Below are 14982 nucleotides of genomic sequence, written 5' to 3' on the forward strand. Positions count from 1 at the left end.
GGCCTCCAAACATCCCGAATCAAACCAAAAGCAATACAATGCAATCAATATAGGCCAAGGAACCAATTCCATACGAAAAACTATCAATTTAGACCAAAATCCCGAAATTCACCCAAAGCCGCCCCCGGGCCCACGTCTCGGAATCCGACAAAAATCATAAAACTAGGAAGCCCTTTCACTCACGAGTTTATCCATACCAAATTCATCAAAATCCGACATCAAATGGTCCCTCAAATCCCCAAATCAAACTCTCCAATTTCCAAGCCCTAATCCGCTATCTTCATCCCTAATTCCTACTAATTACATGCTTAAACAACTAAAAATCACCATAATCACGAGTATTAGGCTAAAGTAACTTACCTCAATGAAAACCCCCTTGATTCCCTCTTCAAAACTCTCCAAAAAGCTCCAAGTCCGAATAAAATTATGAAGAATACCTCAAAAATTCGTGAAGTGTTCCTTATATACCTTCTGCCAATGCATCTCGCACCTGCAGCCCCCTTTATCGCATCTGCGTGACCGCACCTGCAGTCCAAGCGTCGCACCTACGGAAATCACTTATCCGCCCAGACTCCGCACCTGCGCCTCTTTCCTCGCACTTGCGGGTTCGTAGGTGCGCTCCACTCACCGCACCTGCGGTTCCTGCCCTCCTCAGCTATGGCCGCTTCTGCGGCTGCTTTTCCGCTTCTGCGGGCCTGCACCTGCGGTCCCCACTCCGCAGGTGCGGTTATGACAGCCGAGTGAAATCTTCAACATACTCAAATTCCATCCTTGTTCCGTCAACCACCCGAAATCAACCCTAGGCCCTTGGGACCTCTACCAAATATACCAACAAGTCATATATCAACATGCAAACTTAGTCAAACCTTCGGAACACTCAAAACAACATCAAAACACCAAATCACCCTCGGATTCAAGCCTAAGAACTTCTAAACTTTCGAATTTCGCAAACGATGCCGAACCTACCAAACCTCTTCCGAATGGCCTGAAATTTTGCACACACATCACAAATGACACTAAGAACCTACTCCAACTTCCGAAATTCCATTTCGACCCCGATATCAAAATTTTCACTGCTGATCGAAAATCGCCAAATTTCCAATTTCGCCAATTCAAGCCTAATTCTACCACGGACCTCAAAATCACATTCCGGACGCGCTCCCAAGTCCAAAATCACTTAACGGAGCTAACCGAACCATCAGAATTCACATCCGAGATCGTTTACACATAAGTCAACATCCGGTTGACTTTTCCAACTTAAACTTCTAAATAGGAGACTAAGTGTCTCATTCTACACCGAAACCACTCTAGACCCGAACCAACCAACACGATACGATAAAATACAGCTGAGGAATACATAAGGAAGCAGAAATGGAGGAAACGGGGCTATAACTCATAAAATGACCGGCCGGGTCGCTACACCTACTTCAAGAATGAGCGTGTGGAGAGTTTACTCCATTGCTACAAAATCTAAACGCACCATAGAAATGCCAAGAGTGTTAAGAGTCCTGGAACTTGAGCAACATTAACTGCAGTCGAACAGAATCCAAGTGCATTTCATGTGTTCCCCGCTACTGAGATAGATACAAGTCATCTGCTTGCAAGCCATGCCATTGAAGACAACTGCCGTGATTATACAAGCAGCTATCAGTACAAAGTTATTCATGGGCACTAAAAGGCAATTTAAGTTGAGTTTATATTGTATTAAAGTGTAATAATGTTAAACTATATTGATAGTGTAAAATATTGTTTACTCTAAATACAGATTAAATTCATTATTTTAACAGAAAAAGCAAGTACAAGGAAGAATGTAGGAAACCATACCTGAGCTTAAGGAGTCAGCTACACAAAAATCTTGGAGTGGACTATGATCAGATGCTAAAGCAACTTAATTATCAGATGAACAGGAGCCCTAATACAAGAACGTAAATTTGTTTTTACTTAGAGAGAAATAGTGAATTGCTTATAGCTCGGAACAAAATTTTAGAGTTGCAGATGATAAAGGCTTTCACTTAAGACTGCATTTATAGTGGTCGAAAAACAGAAAGTTTAATTATTTGTGCCGTCCAGAACCAATCTATTAATGGATCCTCATTGTTAACAATTAAGGAATTTTTACATTCCTATGCCACATAGGAATCCTTATTACCCTCAATGTTTAAGGTTTGACTTAATTACACTTAGTATACCAAATTACCAATTCTATACCATAGTTAATTAAGGGTATAATTAATTGTATGTTTTTTACTCCTTAATTAAAGGAATCTGTATATCCCAGTATCCCCACTCATCACACGTTTCTCTCTCCTAACCCCTCAGCCCCACCCACGTTTTACCCATACCCACGTTCTTTTTACCATTTTCCATCTTCTGAAACCAAATTCTCCCTCTAAATTCATAGAAAATTGAAGAAACCCTTCAACAAAGTTGGTTCCCCATTTTACTCCAGTTGAAGTTCATCAATGAAGAACAACAAAGCTTCAAAACAAAGTCCTAAAAAATCAGCAGTAGCTGATATACCCTCATTTGATTTGGGTGTGTTATCCCCAAAATCACCCAAAGAGCAAGGCAAATCTCCACATGCAATTGCAGAGACTACTCATAGTTCCTCTCCCCGATAAATCAGAGCCGAGATGAGAACCAAACAAAAACATGATGTAGATGCTGGAGAAACTTCTACACCAGTCAAACAAGTCAAACGAAAAGGAAAAGAGATGTTGGTAGACGACGACTTTGTAGAAGAGGTCCCTAATCTTCGAACAGGAAAGAAAGCAAAGGTGTCTCCTGGTTCGAAAAATCCAAAAATGAAGAAACATTCAAAAAAACACCCTAAAATTGTTCGGAACCAATCATTGGCGAAGGTGAACATTTATTAGTTTCGTTTCTAATTTTTTAGTTTGGTTTAGGATGGTAAAATCTGTGTTATACGTGTTTTAGACAAGTGTAGAGCAATTGTCTTAATTTTGAAGATTATTTGTAGTTGTGATGTTCTGCCTCTATAGTTGTAGATATTTTATAGTTTTTTTGTAGTTATATTGTTAGGTAACTTGTACTATTTGAAGCAGAGTTGTAGTTATCTTTTGTTTTTGCCTTTTTGTAGAAAATGCTTTAAATTGTAGATATTATGTAATCATTTGTAGTTATGTTGAAGATAAAATGTATCCTTTTTATGCATTTTATTAATGTGAAATAATTTATTATTTGTGCAGAATCGACACTTTTTTGCCCCACATAATGTTGATTATGGGGTGCTTAGATTCCACACTTTGTGTGATCCCAGCATTCCTAGCCAGATTAAAGAGCTTCTATCCTCAAATGGGTTGAAGCTTTTCAAAAAGACGTATTTGGATACTTACTGTCTCTTCCCACCATATGCATGCAAAACCAAGCCATTCATCTTCTGATGAAGTATGAATTGACCAAATCCAATGCATCATATTTTTCTGTACAGTTAAAGGGTGAAACATTAAATTTTGGATTGAGTGAGTTTGCATTAATTACTGGTCTAAGATGTGTTACCCAGGTTACTGGTTTTGGTTATACTCCCACTTATGTTAGCAAAATAATGAGCAGTTATTTTTCTAACAAATTAAGAGTGGAGAAGTCTTATTTGAAACAGATAGTAACCACTAGATCCTGGGTAAACGATGAGGATGCGGTGAAGTTGTGCATCCTTTATCTTTTAGAATTTTTCATTTGTCCTTTGGACAAAGATCATATTTCTTTTGTAGATCACTTTAGGTGCTATTTGGTAGAATCTGGGCAGTATGAGTCATACCCATGGGGTATCAAATCTTTCACCTAGATGATGGAATCTGTTAGGCACTGATTAAATCCGTATGTACATTCTTATCTCATACGGGGATGCTCACTAGCATTGCAAGTATGGCTTTATGAGTGTTGCTCTACTGTCAGCACTGATCTAGCTACGAGGTGTTCTAACTCAATACCTCGCATACTAAGATGGTCAGCTAGTAAGGGGAAGATTCGGTTAGCTGCCTTTGAAGAGAAGATGATAAAGCCTGAGTGGATAAAGGTAAAGTTTCTTTTTTTATGATTATTCATTTACCTTCAAAATATCTACATTTATTCTACATTTTTTGCCTTGAACAAACTAATTTATTTTTTCTCATTCAGTTTACCAACATAGTTGAATCTGGAGAAAAGATTGCAGTGCTGATTTTTCCCGACAAAATTGAGTACAAAGTTCAAGAAGGTGAACAAACATCTGAGGTTCCCAATGCTGATCCTCCTACGTTGGAACCCAAACAAACAGATGGATAAGAGGACAAGGAGTCTATTGCTAAGAAGATCAGAAAATTAGAAAAAGGAATTGAGCAGGTAATACATATAAACTACAATATATCTACAATATATCTATATTTCATAAACTGTCTACAAAATATCTATAAATTTGTAAATTCTGATATATATCTTTATATAATTGCATGCGTTTTTGCATTGTATGTTAGGACATATTATGAAGTTAACAACTTATTATATTGTAACTTGTAGGTTGATGGAAAGCTTGAAGATTTTAGGAAAGTTGTCTTTATAGAACTCGATAGCCTTCGAGGGTTTATATATGAGTCTGTGCAGACTGTTTTACAAATGATAAACAGTAGAAATGTGCAAGATGATGCAAAGGTAAGATCTGACTTTTATTTTTATAGCAAAACAATTTAGACATATGAAAAAATATATACAAACTAACATAAAACATTTAGTTTGCTGGTAGTTCAACAAAAAACAATGACCAACAAAAAGACTTGAATAATCAGCATTTTCAGTTCAAAACAGGTATCTACAAAATACCTACAAATTATCTACATTTTTGCTACACATATGCTACAACTTTCAAGCCATCATTATCCAGTATTATTTACCATTTTTTTTATTATAAAACAGAACATGTTGAAGGTGCAGTTGGTGAAGAAAATCTTCCAGCACATGGTGATTTATATACACATTTTCAAGTTGCAGCTGATGAAGACAAAGCAGGTATCATACTGTCATTCAGAGATATTTTCTTGTTGTTTATAAATTTTATCATTCTTGTTAAGTAAGATATGAATTGTGTTACAGTGATGGAAGATATCAATGCACAGTCCCCAATTCACGGAGTGACAGTAGCAGCTCAGACAGAACTGGTCATTGAGGAACATGACAATGAAGGTGCAGATGCACAGTATGTGGATCTAGGTGATTCAGAAGGATCAGGAGTTGAGAAGAATGGGGTCACACTAGATGATTTTGAGTTGCCTGACAACTTATCCCAGTTGGTTAAGTTTGGCGAGCCCATACAAGATGATGCAACACCTATGCATCCGGGGAGAACAAGGCATCCGGGAAAGTATGCTCGATCACCATTTATCCCTCTATACAGTTCTGGGGGCAGCAGCTCGGTTAGACCTAAAATTTTCTACCTCACGCACCCTTTTACTACTGTTATTGGTGAAGATGTAGATCCGAAGGTTTTAGATAACTTCAACAAGTGGTTATACCACTGTAGCGACAAAGGTTCAAAGAAGTATGAATGCATAATTTGACACTTGCATTTCAGCATTTATCTTTTACATATCTAATTCAATCTACAATTTATTTTTATATTTATTTGTTGTTACAGGAGGAAGGCTCCGTTTTCCATAAAGGATAACCAAATTAAGCCTTGGTTAGACCTTGGAGTGGAAAAGGTTGATAAGAAGGAATGGTTCTTTTCCCTGGCTCACCCCGGACAAGTCCTCAATGACTCGGTAAGTATCAAGGAGTCTATTCCCAAGATATGATTTGTAGATATTTTGTCTTCTGTTTTGTAGTTTAATTGTATTTATGTTATAGATATCTATAATATATGAAGATTAATTGTAATATAAAATGTAAATATAATGTAGACATGATTGTAGATGTTGTGTTACATGTTTGCCCAGTAACTGTAGATAAATTGTAGTTATTTTTAGATTATTTGAAGTTGACTTTGTAGTTTAAATTGTAGAGCTGTTTTTAGACATCATTGTAGATTTTTTGTTTCTGTTTTTTAGTTAATTGTAGTTATAATGTAGTTTTATGTAGATTATTTGAGGTTGGCTTGCTGTTTATATGCCATCTACTTTTTGTTGCAGCACATTAATGTTTTAATGTATTACTTGAGGAAAAGAGGCAAGTATGGACCCAATAACAAGACCAGGTTTACCACAACGGATTGTTTTTTCAAGACCAGGATAGAATAAATTTAGAAAAGTTCATAAATTCACCTCCAGAAAAGAAGTATTCGGTTGTTAAACCATAAGATGTTGTTGCAGAATATATTTTGGGGTATAGACTACTTGCCAATGTTGCATGGGATGAAGTTGACTATGTGATCATGCCCGTCAATATTGTAGAAAAATTCCATTGGGTGTTAGTTGTTTTCGACATTGCAGACAGGCAACTTTATGCGTATGATTCCATGGTCTCTTCACACAACCATCAAGTTGTTGAATCCTGTGTCGAAAAGTTTTCTGTTATTATCCCTTTGTATTTGTCATGCACTGGTTTCTATGGGAAGCGTAAAGATATTAACTTTAAGAATACAAAGGCATATATCGAGAAACATGTTACCGACCCTCTTAACATTCAGTGGCTCGTTGGAGAGATTCCACAGCAAAAAGAAGGGTCACTGTAAAAAATCTATTCTCTCTTTCTATGCATTTAATTCTTTTTTTTATTTCTAATCATTTGGTAAATATTTTTTAAATTTTGTGTTCTGCAGCGATTGTGGTGTGTTTGTTGCTGCCTTTGTGGAGTATGTTAGCCTTGGAGATTTGTCAATTTCCGCATAAGACCTTTCTGATATTGACCAACATCGTAGACGCTATGGAGCGCTCCTATGGGACTATGCTACAAAGAAGCAAGAAGATGGGTCAATCAGTGAAAGTGAGGTTACAGGCAGACTAGCAAGGAGGAAGGGTGCACCTGCATCGAATGACAAAACAAGAGCACAGAGAAAGAAGAAGTAGTGTCATGTATATGTAATTTAGTTGATGCTAGTTTGTAGGATAAGCATAGTACACAACTTTCTGAACAATTCATGTGTTTTTATTGTAGCAGACCTTTTGTTTTGTTAATTTCTATCCAGTTTAGTAGTTCACTTGAAAATAACTTGGTAGTTTTATCTCCAGTTGTTTAATATTTACAGCACTTGTTCTTCATTATCTTAAACGTAGTTATTATGTTGTTAGAATACATGTTATCTACAAAAAAACTTCAAATTATCTACAATCTGGAAACACTGAATGTTGAGATTGTATATAATTTTATAGTTGAATATGTATATAATTTGTAGGGAATACGTCCAGTTGTATTTAATTTCTGTATATAACTGTCAGTTCAAGTCAAATTAATTTTTTTAAACTTGTAGTTATATTGTAGATAAGAAATATTAACTGCTATGTACTGAATGTTAAAAATGGAGTTAGATGCTTGACACAATACAGAAAAATATGTTAACAAACACAGAAACAAATTGAGATTAACTACATTATGATCTTTAAAAACTTAAACGATTACACACAAAATTCTGTTAACTTGAACACACTAACAATTATTTTGAAATACTATTCTAATTACATGATATTTGTTTCTTTTTGGACGCATTCTTGCAAGCTCTTTTGTTATGCCCTTCACCTCCACAGTTGCCACATGACACCTTGTACTTCTTTGACTTTAGTTCATCATATGTTTTGTATCTTTCCTTTTGAGGTCTTCCTGGCTGCCTTTTCTCCCCCGTAGGTGGATTTACTACTTCATCATATATATTGTGGCACATTCCATTTTCTTTCATTAGGAAGGGGATTTATTGGTATTTCATACGTACGCAAAAGGTTCGCCCTTGTGTAATAAGGAGAACAATATTCTTCAAAGGACTCATCCCTTTGTCTTAAAGCAGCCAAAGCATGTGGACAAGGTAGTTCATCAAGCTGGAATTGCCCACAACTACCTTTCTTGTTTTCAAGACAAACAATATAGCGCCTCACACCATCTATTACTGTATGGATGTAGTCTGTTGAAGCCCTCACCTACGAGTACATTACAAAAAAAAATCATATATGGTTAAAATCAAGCTGTAAATAAAATATCTACAAAATATCTACAAAAAATCTACATTATGCTGTTTATGAATTTGATTCAATAAATAATCAGATCTTACTCTAAGCTTGTGCGACAATGTTCTGTTGTCATCCAACTCTTTGTTGAATTTGTATCCAAGGTATGTGAATGTACCCTATGCTTTCAATAATTTTTCTTTCGTCCAACGTTCAAGAAGGGTCCTCATATACTCTAATAGTTCTACTATCGGCAGCTCTCTTGCATATTTTGTTACAACATTCAACGATTCTGCAATGTTTGATGTCATAGTCCAAGTTCTGTTCACCGTAGCATGTACTCAAGACCATCTATGATATCCAATATCGTATAAGCATGCTTTAACATGCGGGTCAATCTCCTCAATCTTTGACATCCTTTCATTAAATTCATCAAGTGTGTATGACCGCGCCGTGGCAAAGTATAATTCACTTAGCTTAAGATGTCCTTTCTTGAACTTTGCCCGTATATTTGTCCAAATATGCCACATGCAAGAATAATGTGGCATTCTGGGATAAACAATAGATGTTGCCTTCAAGATACTCTCATTCCGATCCGAAACAACACACATATTTGCTCTTTCACCATACGCGAGCTTGAATTGCTCAAAAAACCACTTCCATGATGCGTCATTCTCTGAATCAACAACAGCATATGCCAATGGTAATTTGGTACCTACATTATGTGGCAATAAGCAATTAATTGGCTGCAGTAAAAATGCAGAAGAAGACATATATATACAAACTACAATTATTCTACAATATATCTACAATTAATCTGCAAGTACTAAAAAAACATAAAAGCTACAATATTTCTATTAATAAAACTTCAGTACCTGCTGCATCCATTGTACTGGCTGTTAGCATTATTCCCCTGTTTGCTGACTTTAAAAAGGTCCCATCAACTACTACAACTGGCCTATAATATTCTCAACCACTGATTGACGTACAAATCGCAACAAATACATACAAGAAGCAGTCATCGTTTGTCTTCTTCAATTTAACTACAGACCCCGAATAAGTCTTCTCTAGAATATACAAATAACTAGGCAATTTGCTGTAGGAGTCAGCAGGATGACCTCTTAAAAACTGTAAAGCCTTTTCCTTTGCTCTCCAGGCTTGCATGTAGGTTAGATTCATGCTGTGTTCAGACAACATGTCACATTGGATGTCTTTTGGGGTGTAAATTGTCTTAGGATCAGAATATTTTGGAATAACCATGCTACCAACTACCATGGCAGTAGGTTTGCGTTGTATGAATGTATTGTCCATTAAAGAGCATGTGTGCTGTTTGTCGAAATTTCTGACCTTGAACATTGCAGAATCATTTATGCTAGTTGCCTTGAAGTGCCATGTACAGTTTTCACCAACACATATCAGCCAGTAGCTACAAAATAAATATATTTTAAATAATGGGTTAAATTTTAGGTTTTAAAAAAAAAAATTGTTGTAGCTTAAACAATCACATTATACAATATAAATACAAAATAACTACAATTCAACTACAATTCTAAGAAACATTAAAGGAAAACTGAAGAACTAAAAAATTTCAAATAACTTACAAATTTAGTAAAATAACAATCTTTGACTATTCATATGTTCATACCTTCTAGCACTAGATCTTTTAACCCTGAATGTAAACTCGTGCATGACAGAATAGTGCTTCATTGCAGTTGCAATTGTTTCCNGAAAATCTTCCAGCACATGGTGATTTAAATACACATTTTCAAGTTGCAGCTGATGAAGATAAAGCAGGTATCATACTGTCATTCAGAGATATTTTCTTGTTGTTTATAAATTTTAACATTCTTGTTAAGTAAGATATGAATTGTGTTACAGTGATGGAAGATATCAATGCACAGTCCCCAATTCACAGAGTGAAAGTAGCAGCTCAGACAGAACAGGTCATTGAGGAACATGACAATGAAGGTGCAGATGCACAGTATGTGGATCTAGGTGATTCAGAAGGATTAGGAGTTGAGAAGAATGGGGTCACACTAGATGATTTTGAGTTGCCTGAAAACTTATCCCAGTTGGTTAAGTTTGGCGAGCCCATACAAGATGATGCAACACCTATGCATCCGGGGAGAACAAGGCATCCGGGAAAGCATGCCCGATCACCATTTATCCCTCTATACAGTTCTGGGGCAGCAACTCGGTTGGACCTAAAATTTTCTACCTCAAGCACCCTTTTACTACTGTTATTGGTGAAGATGTAGATCCGGAGGTTTTAGATAACTTCAACAAGTGGTTATACCGCTGTAGCGACAAACGTTCAAAGAGGTATGAATGCATAGTTTGACACTTGCATTTCAGCATTTATCTTTTACATATCTAATTCAATCTACAATTTTTTTTTGACATTTATTTTTTGTTACAAGAGGAAGGCTCCGTTTTCCATAAAGGATAACCAAATTAAGCCTTGGTTAGACCTTGGAGTGGAAAAAGGTTGATAAGAAGGAATGGTTCTTTTCCCTGGATCACCCCGGACAAGTCCTCAATGACTCGGTAAGTATCAAGGAGTCTATTCCCAAGATATGATTTGTAGATATTTTATCTTCTGTTTTGTAGTTTAATTGTATTTATGTTATAGATATCTATAATATATGAAGATGACTTGTAGTATAAATTGTAGATACGATGTAGACATGATTGTAAATGCTGTCTTTCTTATATGTAATGTAATTGTATTTAGGTTTCAGATTATGTATCATATTTGAAGATTATTTATAGTATAAATTCTATATATATTTTGTGGACAGAATAGTTTGCTGCTGTATTTCCTGTTTGTAGTGTAATTGTAGTTATTTTGTAGTTTATGTAGAACATTATAAGATTAATTGTAGTATAAAATGTAGATATAATGTAGACATGATTGTAGATGTTGTGTTACATGTTTGCCCAGTAACTGTAGATAAATTGTAGTTATTTTTAGATTATTTGAAGTTGACTTTGTAGTTTAAATTGTCGAGCTGTTTTTAGACATCATTATAGATTTTTTGTTTCTGTTTTGTAGTTATTGTAGTTATAATGTAGTTTTATGTAGATTATTTGAAGTTGACTTGCTGTTTATATGCCAACTATTTTTGGTTGCATCACATTAATGTTTTAATGTATTACTTGAGGAAAAGAGGCAAGTATGGCCCCAATAACAAGACCAGGTTTACCACAACGGATTGTTTGTTCAAGACCAGGATAGAACAAATTTATGAAAAGTTCATAAATTCACCTCCACAAAAGAAGTATTCGGTTGTTAAACCCTAAGATGTTGTTGCAGAATTTATTTTGGGGTATACACTACTTGCCAATGTTGCATGGGATGAAGTTGACTATGTCATCATGCCCGTCAATATTGTAGAAAAATTCCATTGGGTGTTGGTCGTTTTCGACATTGCAGACAGGCAACTTTATGCGTATGATTCCATGGTCTCTTCACGCAACCATCAAGTTGTTGAATCCTGTGTCGAAAAGTTTTCTGTTATTATCCCTTTGTATTTGTCATGCACTGGTTTCTATGGGAAGCGTAAAGACATTAACTTCAAGAATACAAAGCCATACATCGAGAAACCTGTTACCGACCCTCTTAACATTCAGTGGATCGTTGGAGAGATTCCACAGCAAAAAGAAGGGTCACTGTAAAAAATCTATTCTCTCTTTCTATGCATTTAATTCTTTTTTTTTATTTCTAATCATTTGGTAAATATTTTTTAAATTTTTTGTTCTGCAGCGATTGTGGTGTATTTGTTGCTGCCTTTGCGGAGTATGTTAGCCTTGGAGATTTGTCAATTCCCGCAGAAGACCTTTCTGATATTGAGCAACATCGTAGACGCTATGGAGCGCTCCTATAGGACTATGCTACAAAGAAGCAGGAAGATGGATCAATCAGTGAAAGTGAGGTTACAGGCAGACTAGCAAGGAGGAAGGGTGCACCTGCATTGAATGAGAAAACAAGAGTCCAGAGAAAGAAGAAGTAGTTTCATGTATATGTAATTTAGTTGATGCTAGTTTGTAGGATAAGTATAGTACACAACTTTCTGAACAATTCATTTGTGTTTTTATTGTAGCAGACCTTTTGTTTTGTTAATTTCTATCCAGTTTAGTAGTTCACTTGAAAATAACTTGGTGGTTTTATCTCCAGTTGTTTAATATTTACAACACTTGTTCTTCATTATCTTAAACGTAGTTATTATGTTGTTAGAATACAAATTATCTACAATAAAACTTCAAATTGTCTACAATCTGGAAACACTGAATGTTGAGATTGTATATAATTTTATAGTTGAATATGTATATAATTTGTAGGGAATACCTCCAGTTGTATTTAATTTCTGTATATAACTGTCAGTTCAAGTTAAATTAATTTTTTTAAACTTGTAGTTATATTGTAGATAATAAATATAACTGCTATGTACTGAATGTCAAAAATGGAGTTAGATGCTTGACACAATACAGAAAAATATGTTAACAAACACAGAAACAAATTGAAATTAACTACATTATGATCTTTAAAAACTTAAACGATTACACACGAAATTCTGTTAACTTGAACACACTAACAATTATTTTGAAATACTATTCTAACTACATGATATTTATTTCTTTTTGGGCGCATTCTTGCAAGATCTTTTGTTATGCCCTTCACCTCCACAGTTGCCACATGACACCTTGTACTTCTTTGACTTTAGTTCATCATATGTTTTGTATCTTTCCTTTTGAGGTCTTCCTGGCTGCCTTTTCTCTCCCGTAAGTGGATTTACTACTTCATCAGATATATGTTGCGGCAGATTCCATTTGCTTTCATCAGGAAGGGGATTTACTGGTATTTCATACGTACGCAAGAGGTTCGCCCTTGTGTAATAAGGAGAACAATATTCTTCAAAGGACTCACCCCTTTGTCTTAAAGCAGCCAAAGCATGTGGACAAGGTAGTTCATCAAGCTGGAATTGCCCACAACTATATTTCTTGTTTTCAAGACAAACAATATAGCGCCTCACACCATCTATTACTGTATGTATGTAGTCTGTTGAAACCCTCACCTACGAGTACATTACAAAAAAAAAAAAATTCATACATGGTTAAATCAAGCTGTAAACAAAATATCTACAAAATAACTACAAAATATCTACAAAAAATCTACATTGTGCTGTTTATGAATTTGATTCAATAAATAATCAGATCTTACTCTAAGCTTGTGCGACAACGTTCTGTTGTCATCCAACTCTTTGTTGAATTTGTATCCAATGTATGTGAATGTACCCTTCGCTTTCAATAATTTTTCTTTCGTCCAACGTTCAAGAAGGGTCCTCATATACTCTAATAGTTCTACTATCGGCAGCTCTCTTGCATATTTTGTTACAGCATTCAACGACTCTGCAATGTTTGATGTCATAGTCCAAGTTCTGTTCACCGTAGCATGTACTGGAGACCATCTACGATATCCAATATCGTATAAGTATGCTTTAACACGCGGGTCAATCTCCTCAATCTTTGACATCCTTTCATTAAATTCATCAAGTGTGTATGACCGCGCCGTGGCAAAGTATAATTAACTTAGCTTAAGATGTCCCTTCTTGAACTTTGCCCGTATATTTGTCCAAATATGCCACATGCAAGAATAATGTGGCATGCCGGGATATGTCACACCTCCTTTTTTCTACACCTGTGAGGGTGTAAAGGAGTTTTTCCAATTAAAGGACAATCGGAACGGGATTTATTATTAATATTCAGAGTCGCCACTTGGGAGATTAATGGTGTCCCAAGTCACCGGTCGAATCCCGATCCGAGGAAATTATGACTCTGTTAACAGTCCGCGAACCAGAAATCCGAGTAAGGAATTCTGTTAACCCGGGAGAAGGTGTTAGGCATTCCCGGATTCCGTGGTTCTAGCACGGTCGCTCAACTGTTGCATTTGATTTTATCTGATTTCAAAACATGTCCAAACTCGTGTGCTTTTATTAGTAAACCGCTTTTATTATTTTTATTTTTATAAGAATTGCAACGTCGTGAAAATGCATCTCGAACCACGTCGCACCAGTGCACCCGTGATTGTTAACATATTTCGACTTCGTTGAGATTCGGATTTGGGTCACATAAATGTGCACCCGAGTTTAGGAAGGTAAATTATTAAAATAACGCGACTAAAGCAACTACGCATTTTTAAATTTGCGAGGCCATGAAAACTCAACTAAATGGCACGTCTCGTTTTCTAAGGATTCAAGTATTAATTAAGCGAGGGCCATACATTTGAGATTTTATTTGGCATGGCACACCTCAAATTATTTTAAAAGATTATACTCAACTAAAACAAACTACGAATGTTCATTACTAAGCGGGCCCGATGGAAAATAAATTATTTGGTCCATGCTATACCAATGAATCTGAAACCCAATTGTGCAACCTAAACTACCTACTCATTTGAAATTACTAAATTATTTATGACCCATATTAGGCACACACTCCAACCGGCCATTAATATACTGTAACTAATGTTTACCCGTAAAACCAGAACAAAACGTGAATCAACAACATTGAATCTTATTTTTGATAAATAAACATTTGAAAGATTGGTAAGTCAAGCAATTCCAATAAATACCAAATGAACCAGTAGAGAACAATATTAAAGCCATAGACAAAATAGGAACATATCACAAACTTTACCAATCAAGCACATTAATAACAGTAAGTAAATCAAATATCCAAACAAATCTGCAAAAATTATCGACGAGCACAATATTAACTGCTCATGAGCAAGAATGAACTAATAGAAGAGAAGGGAGCTTTATTGATAGATTCTAACCTTTTGCTACATACAAAAAGCCAACAATTTCGGCTTCAGAAGTGAATATCAACGGCAACGTTCACT

General features: G+C 35.6%; 1 protein-coding gene across 1 annotated transcript; it reads right to left on the reverse strand.

Annotated features, from left to right (window-relative positions):
* Positions 1 to 11970: 11970 nt before the first annotated feature.
* On the reverse strand, positions 11971 to 13614 carry LOC109212917. The gene is made up of 3 exons (XM_019376646.1): positions 13303 to 13614; positions 12763 to 13156; positions 11971 to 12050 (listed from the first exon to the last, which is right to left on the reverse strand). Exons 1-3 carry the CDS (start codon positions 13612 to 13614, stop codon positions 11971 to 11973), a joined length of 786 nt encoding a protein of 261 aa, XP_019232191.1.
* Between the last annotated feature and the right edge of the window lie 1368 nt (positions 13615 to 14982).

This window comes from Nicotiana attenuata, unplaced genomic scaffold (assembly GCF_001879085.1).
Source record: "Nicotiana attenuata strain UT unplaced genomic scaffold, NIATTr2, whole genome shotgun sequence".
NCBI classification, from domain to species: Eukaryota; Viridiplantae; Streptophyta; class Magnoliopsida; order Solanales; family Solanaceae; genus Nicotiana; species Nicotiana attenuata.

Coding starts and splice junctions, on each gene's coding strand:
- LOC109212917 (XM_019376646.1), bottom strand. CDS start 13,614: ATGTCAAAGATTGAGGAGATTGACCCGCGTGTTAAAGCATACTTATAC. Junction 13,157..13,302: donor CGTTGTCGCACAAGCTTAGA/GTAAGATCTGAT, acceptor ATGTACTCGTAG/GTGAGGGTTTCAACAGACTA. Junction 12,051..12,762: donor GTCATGTGGCAACTGTGGAG/GTGAAGGGCATA, acceptor CATTCAATGCAG/GTGCACCCTTCCTCCTTGCT.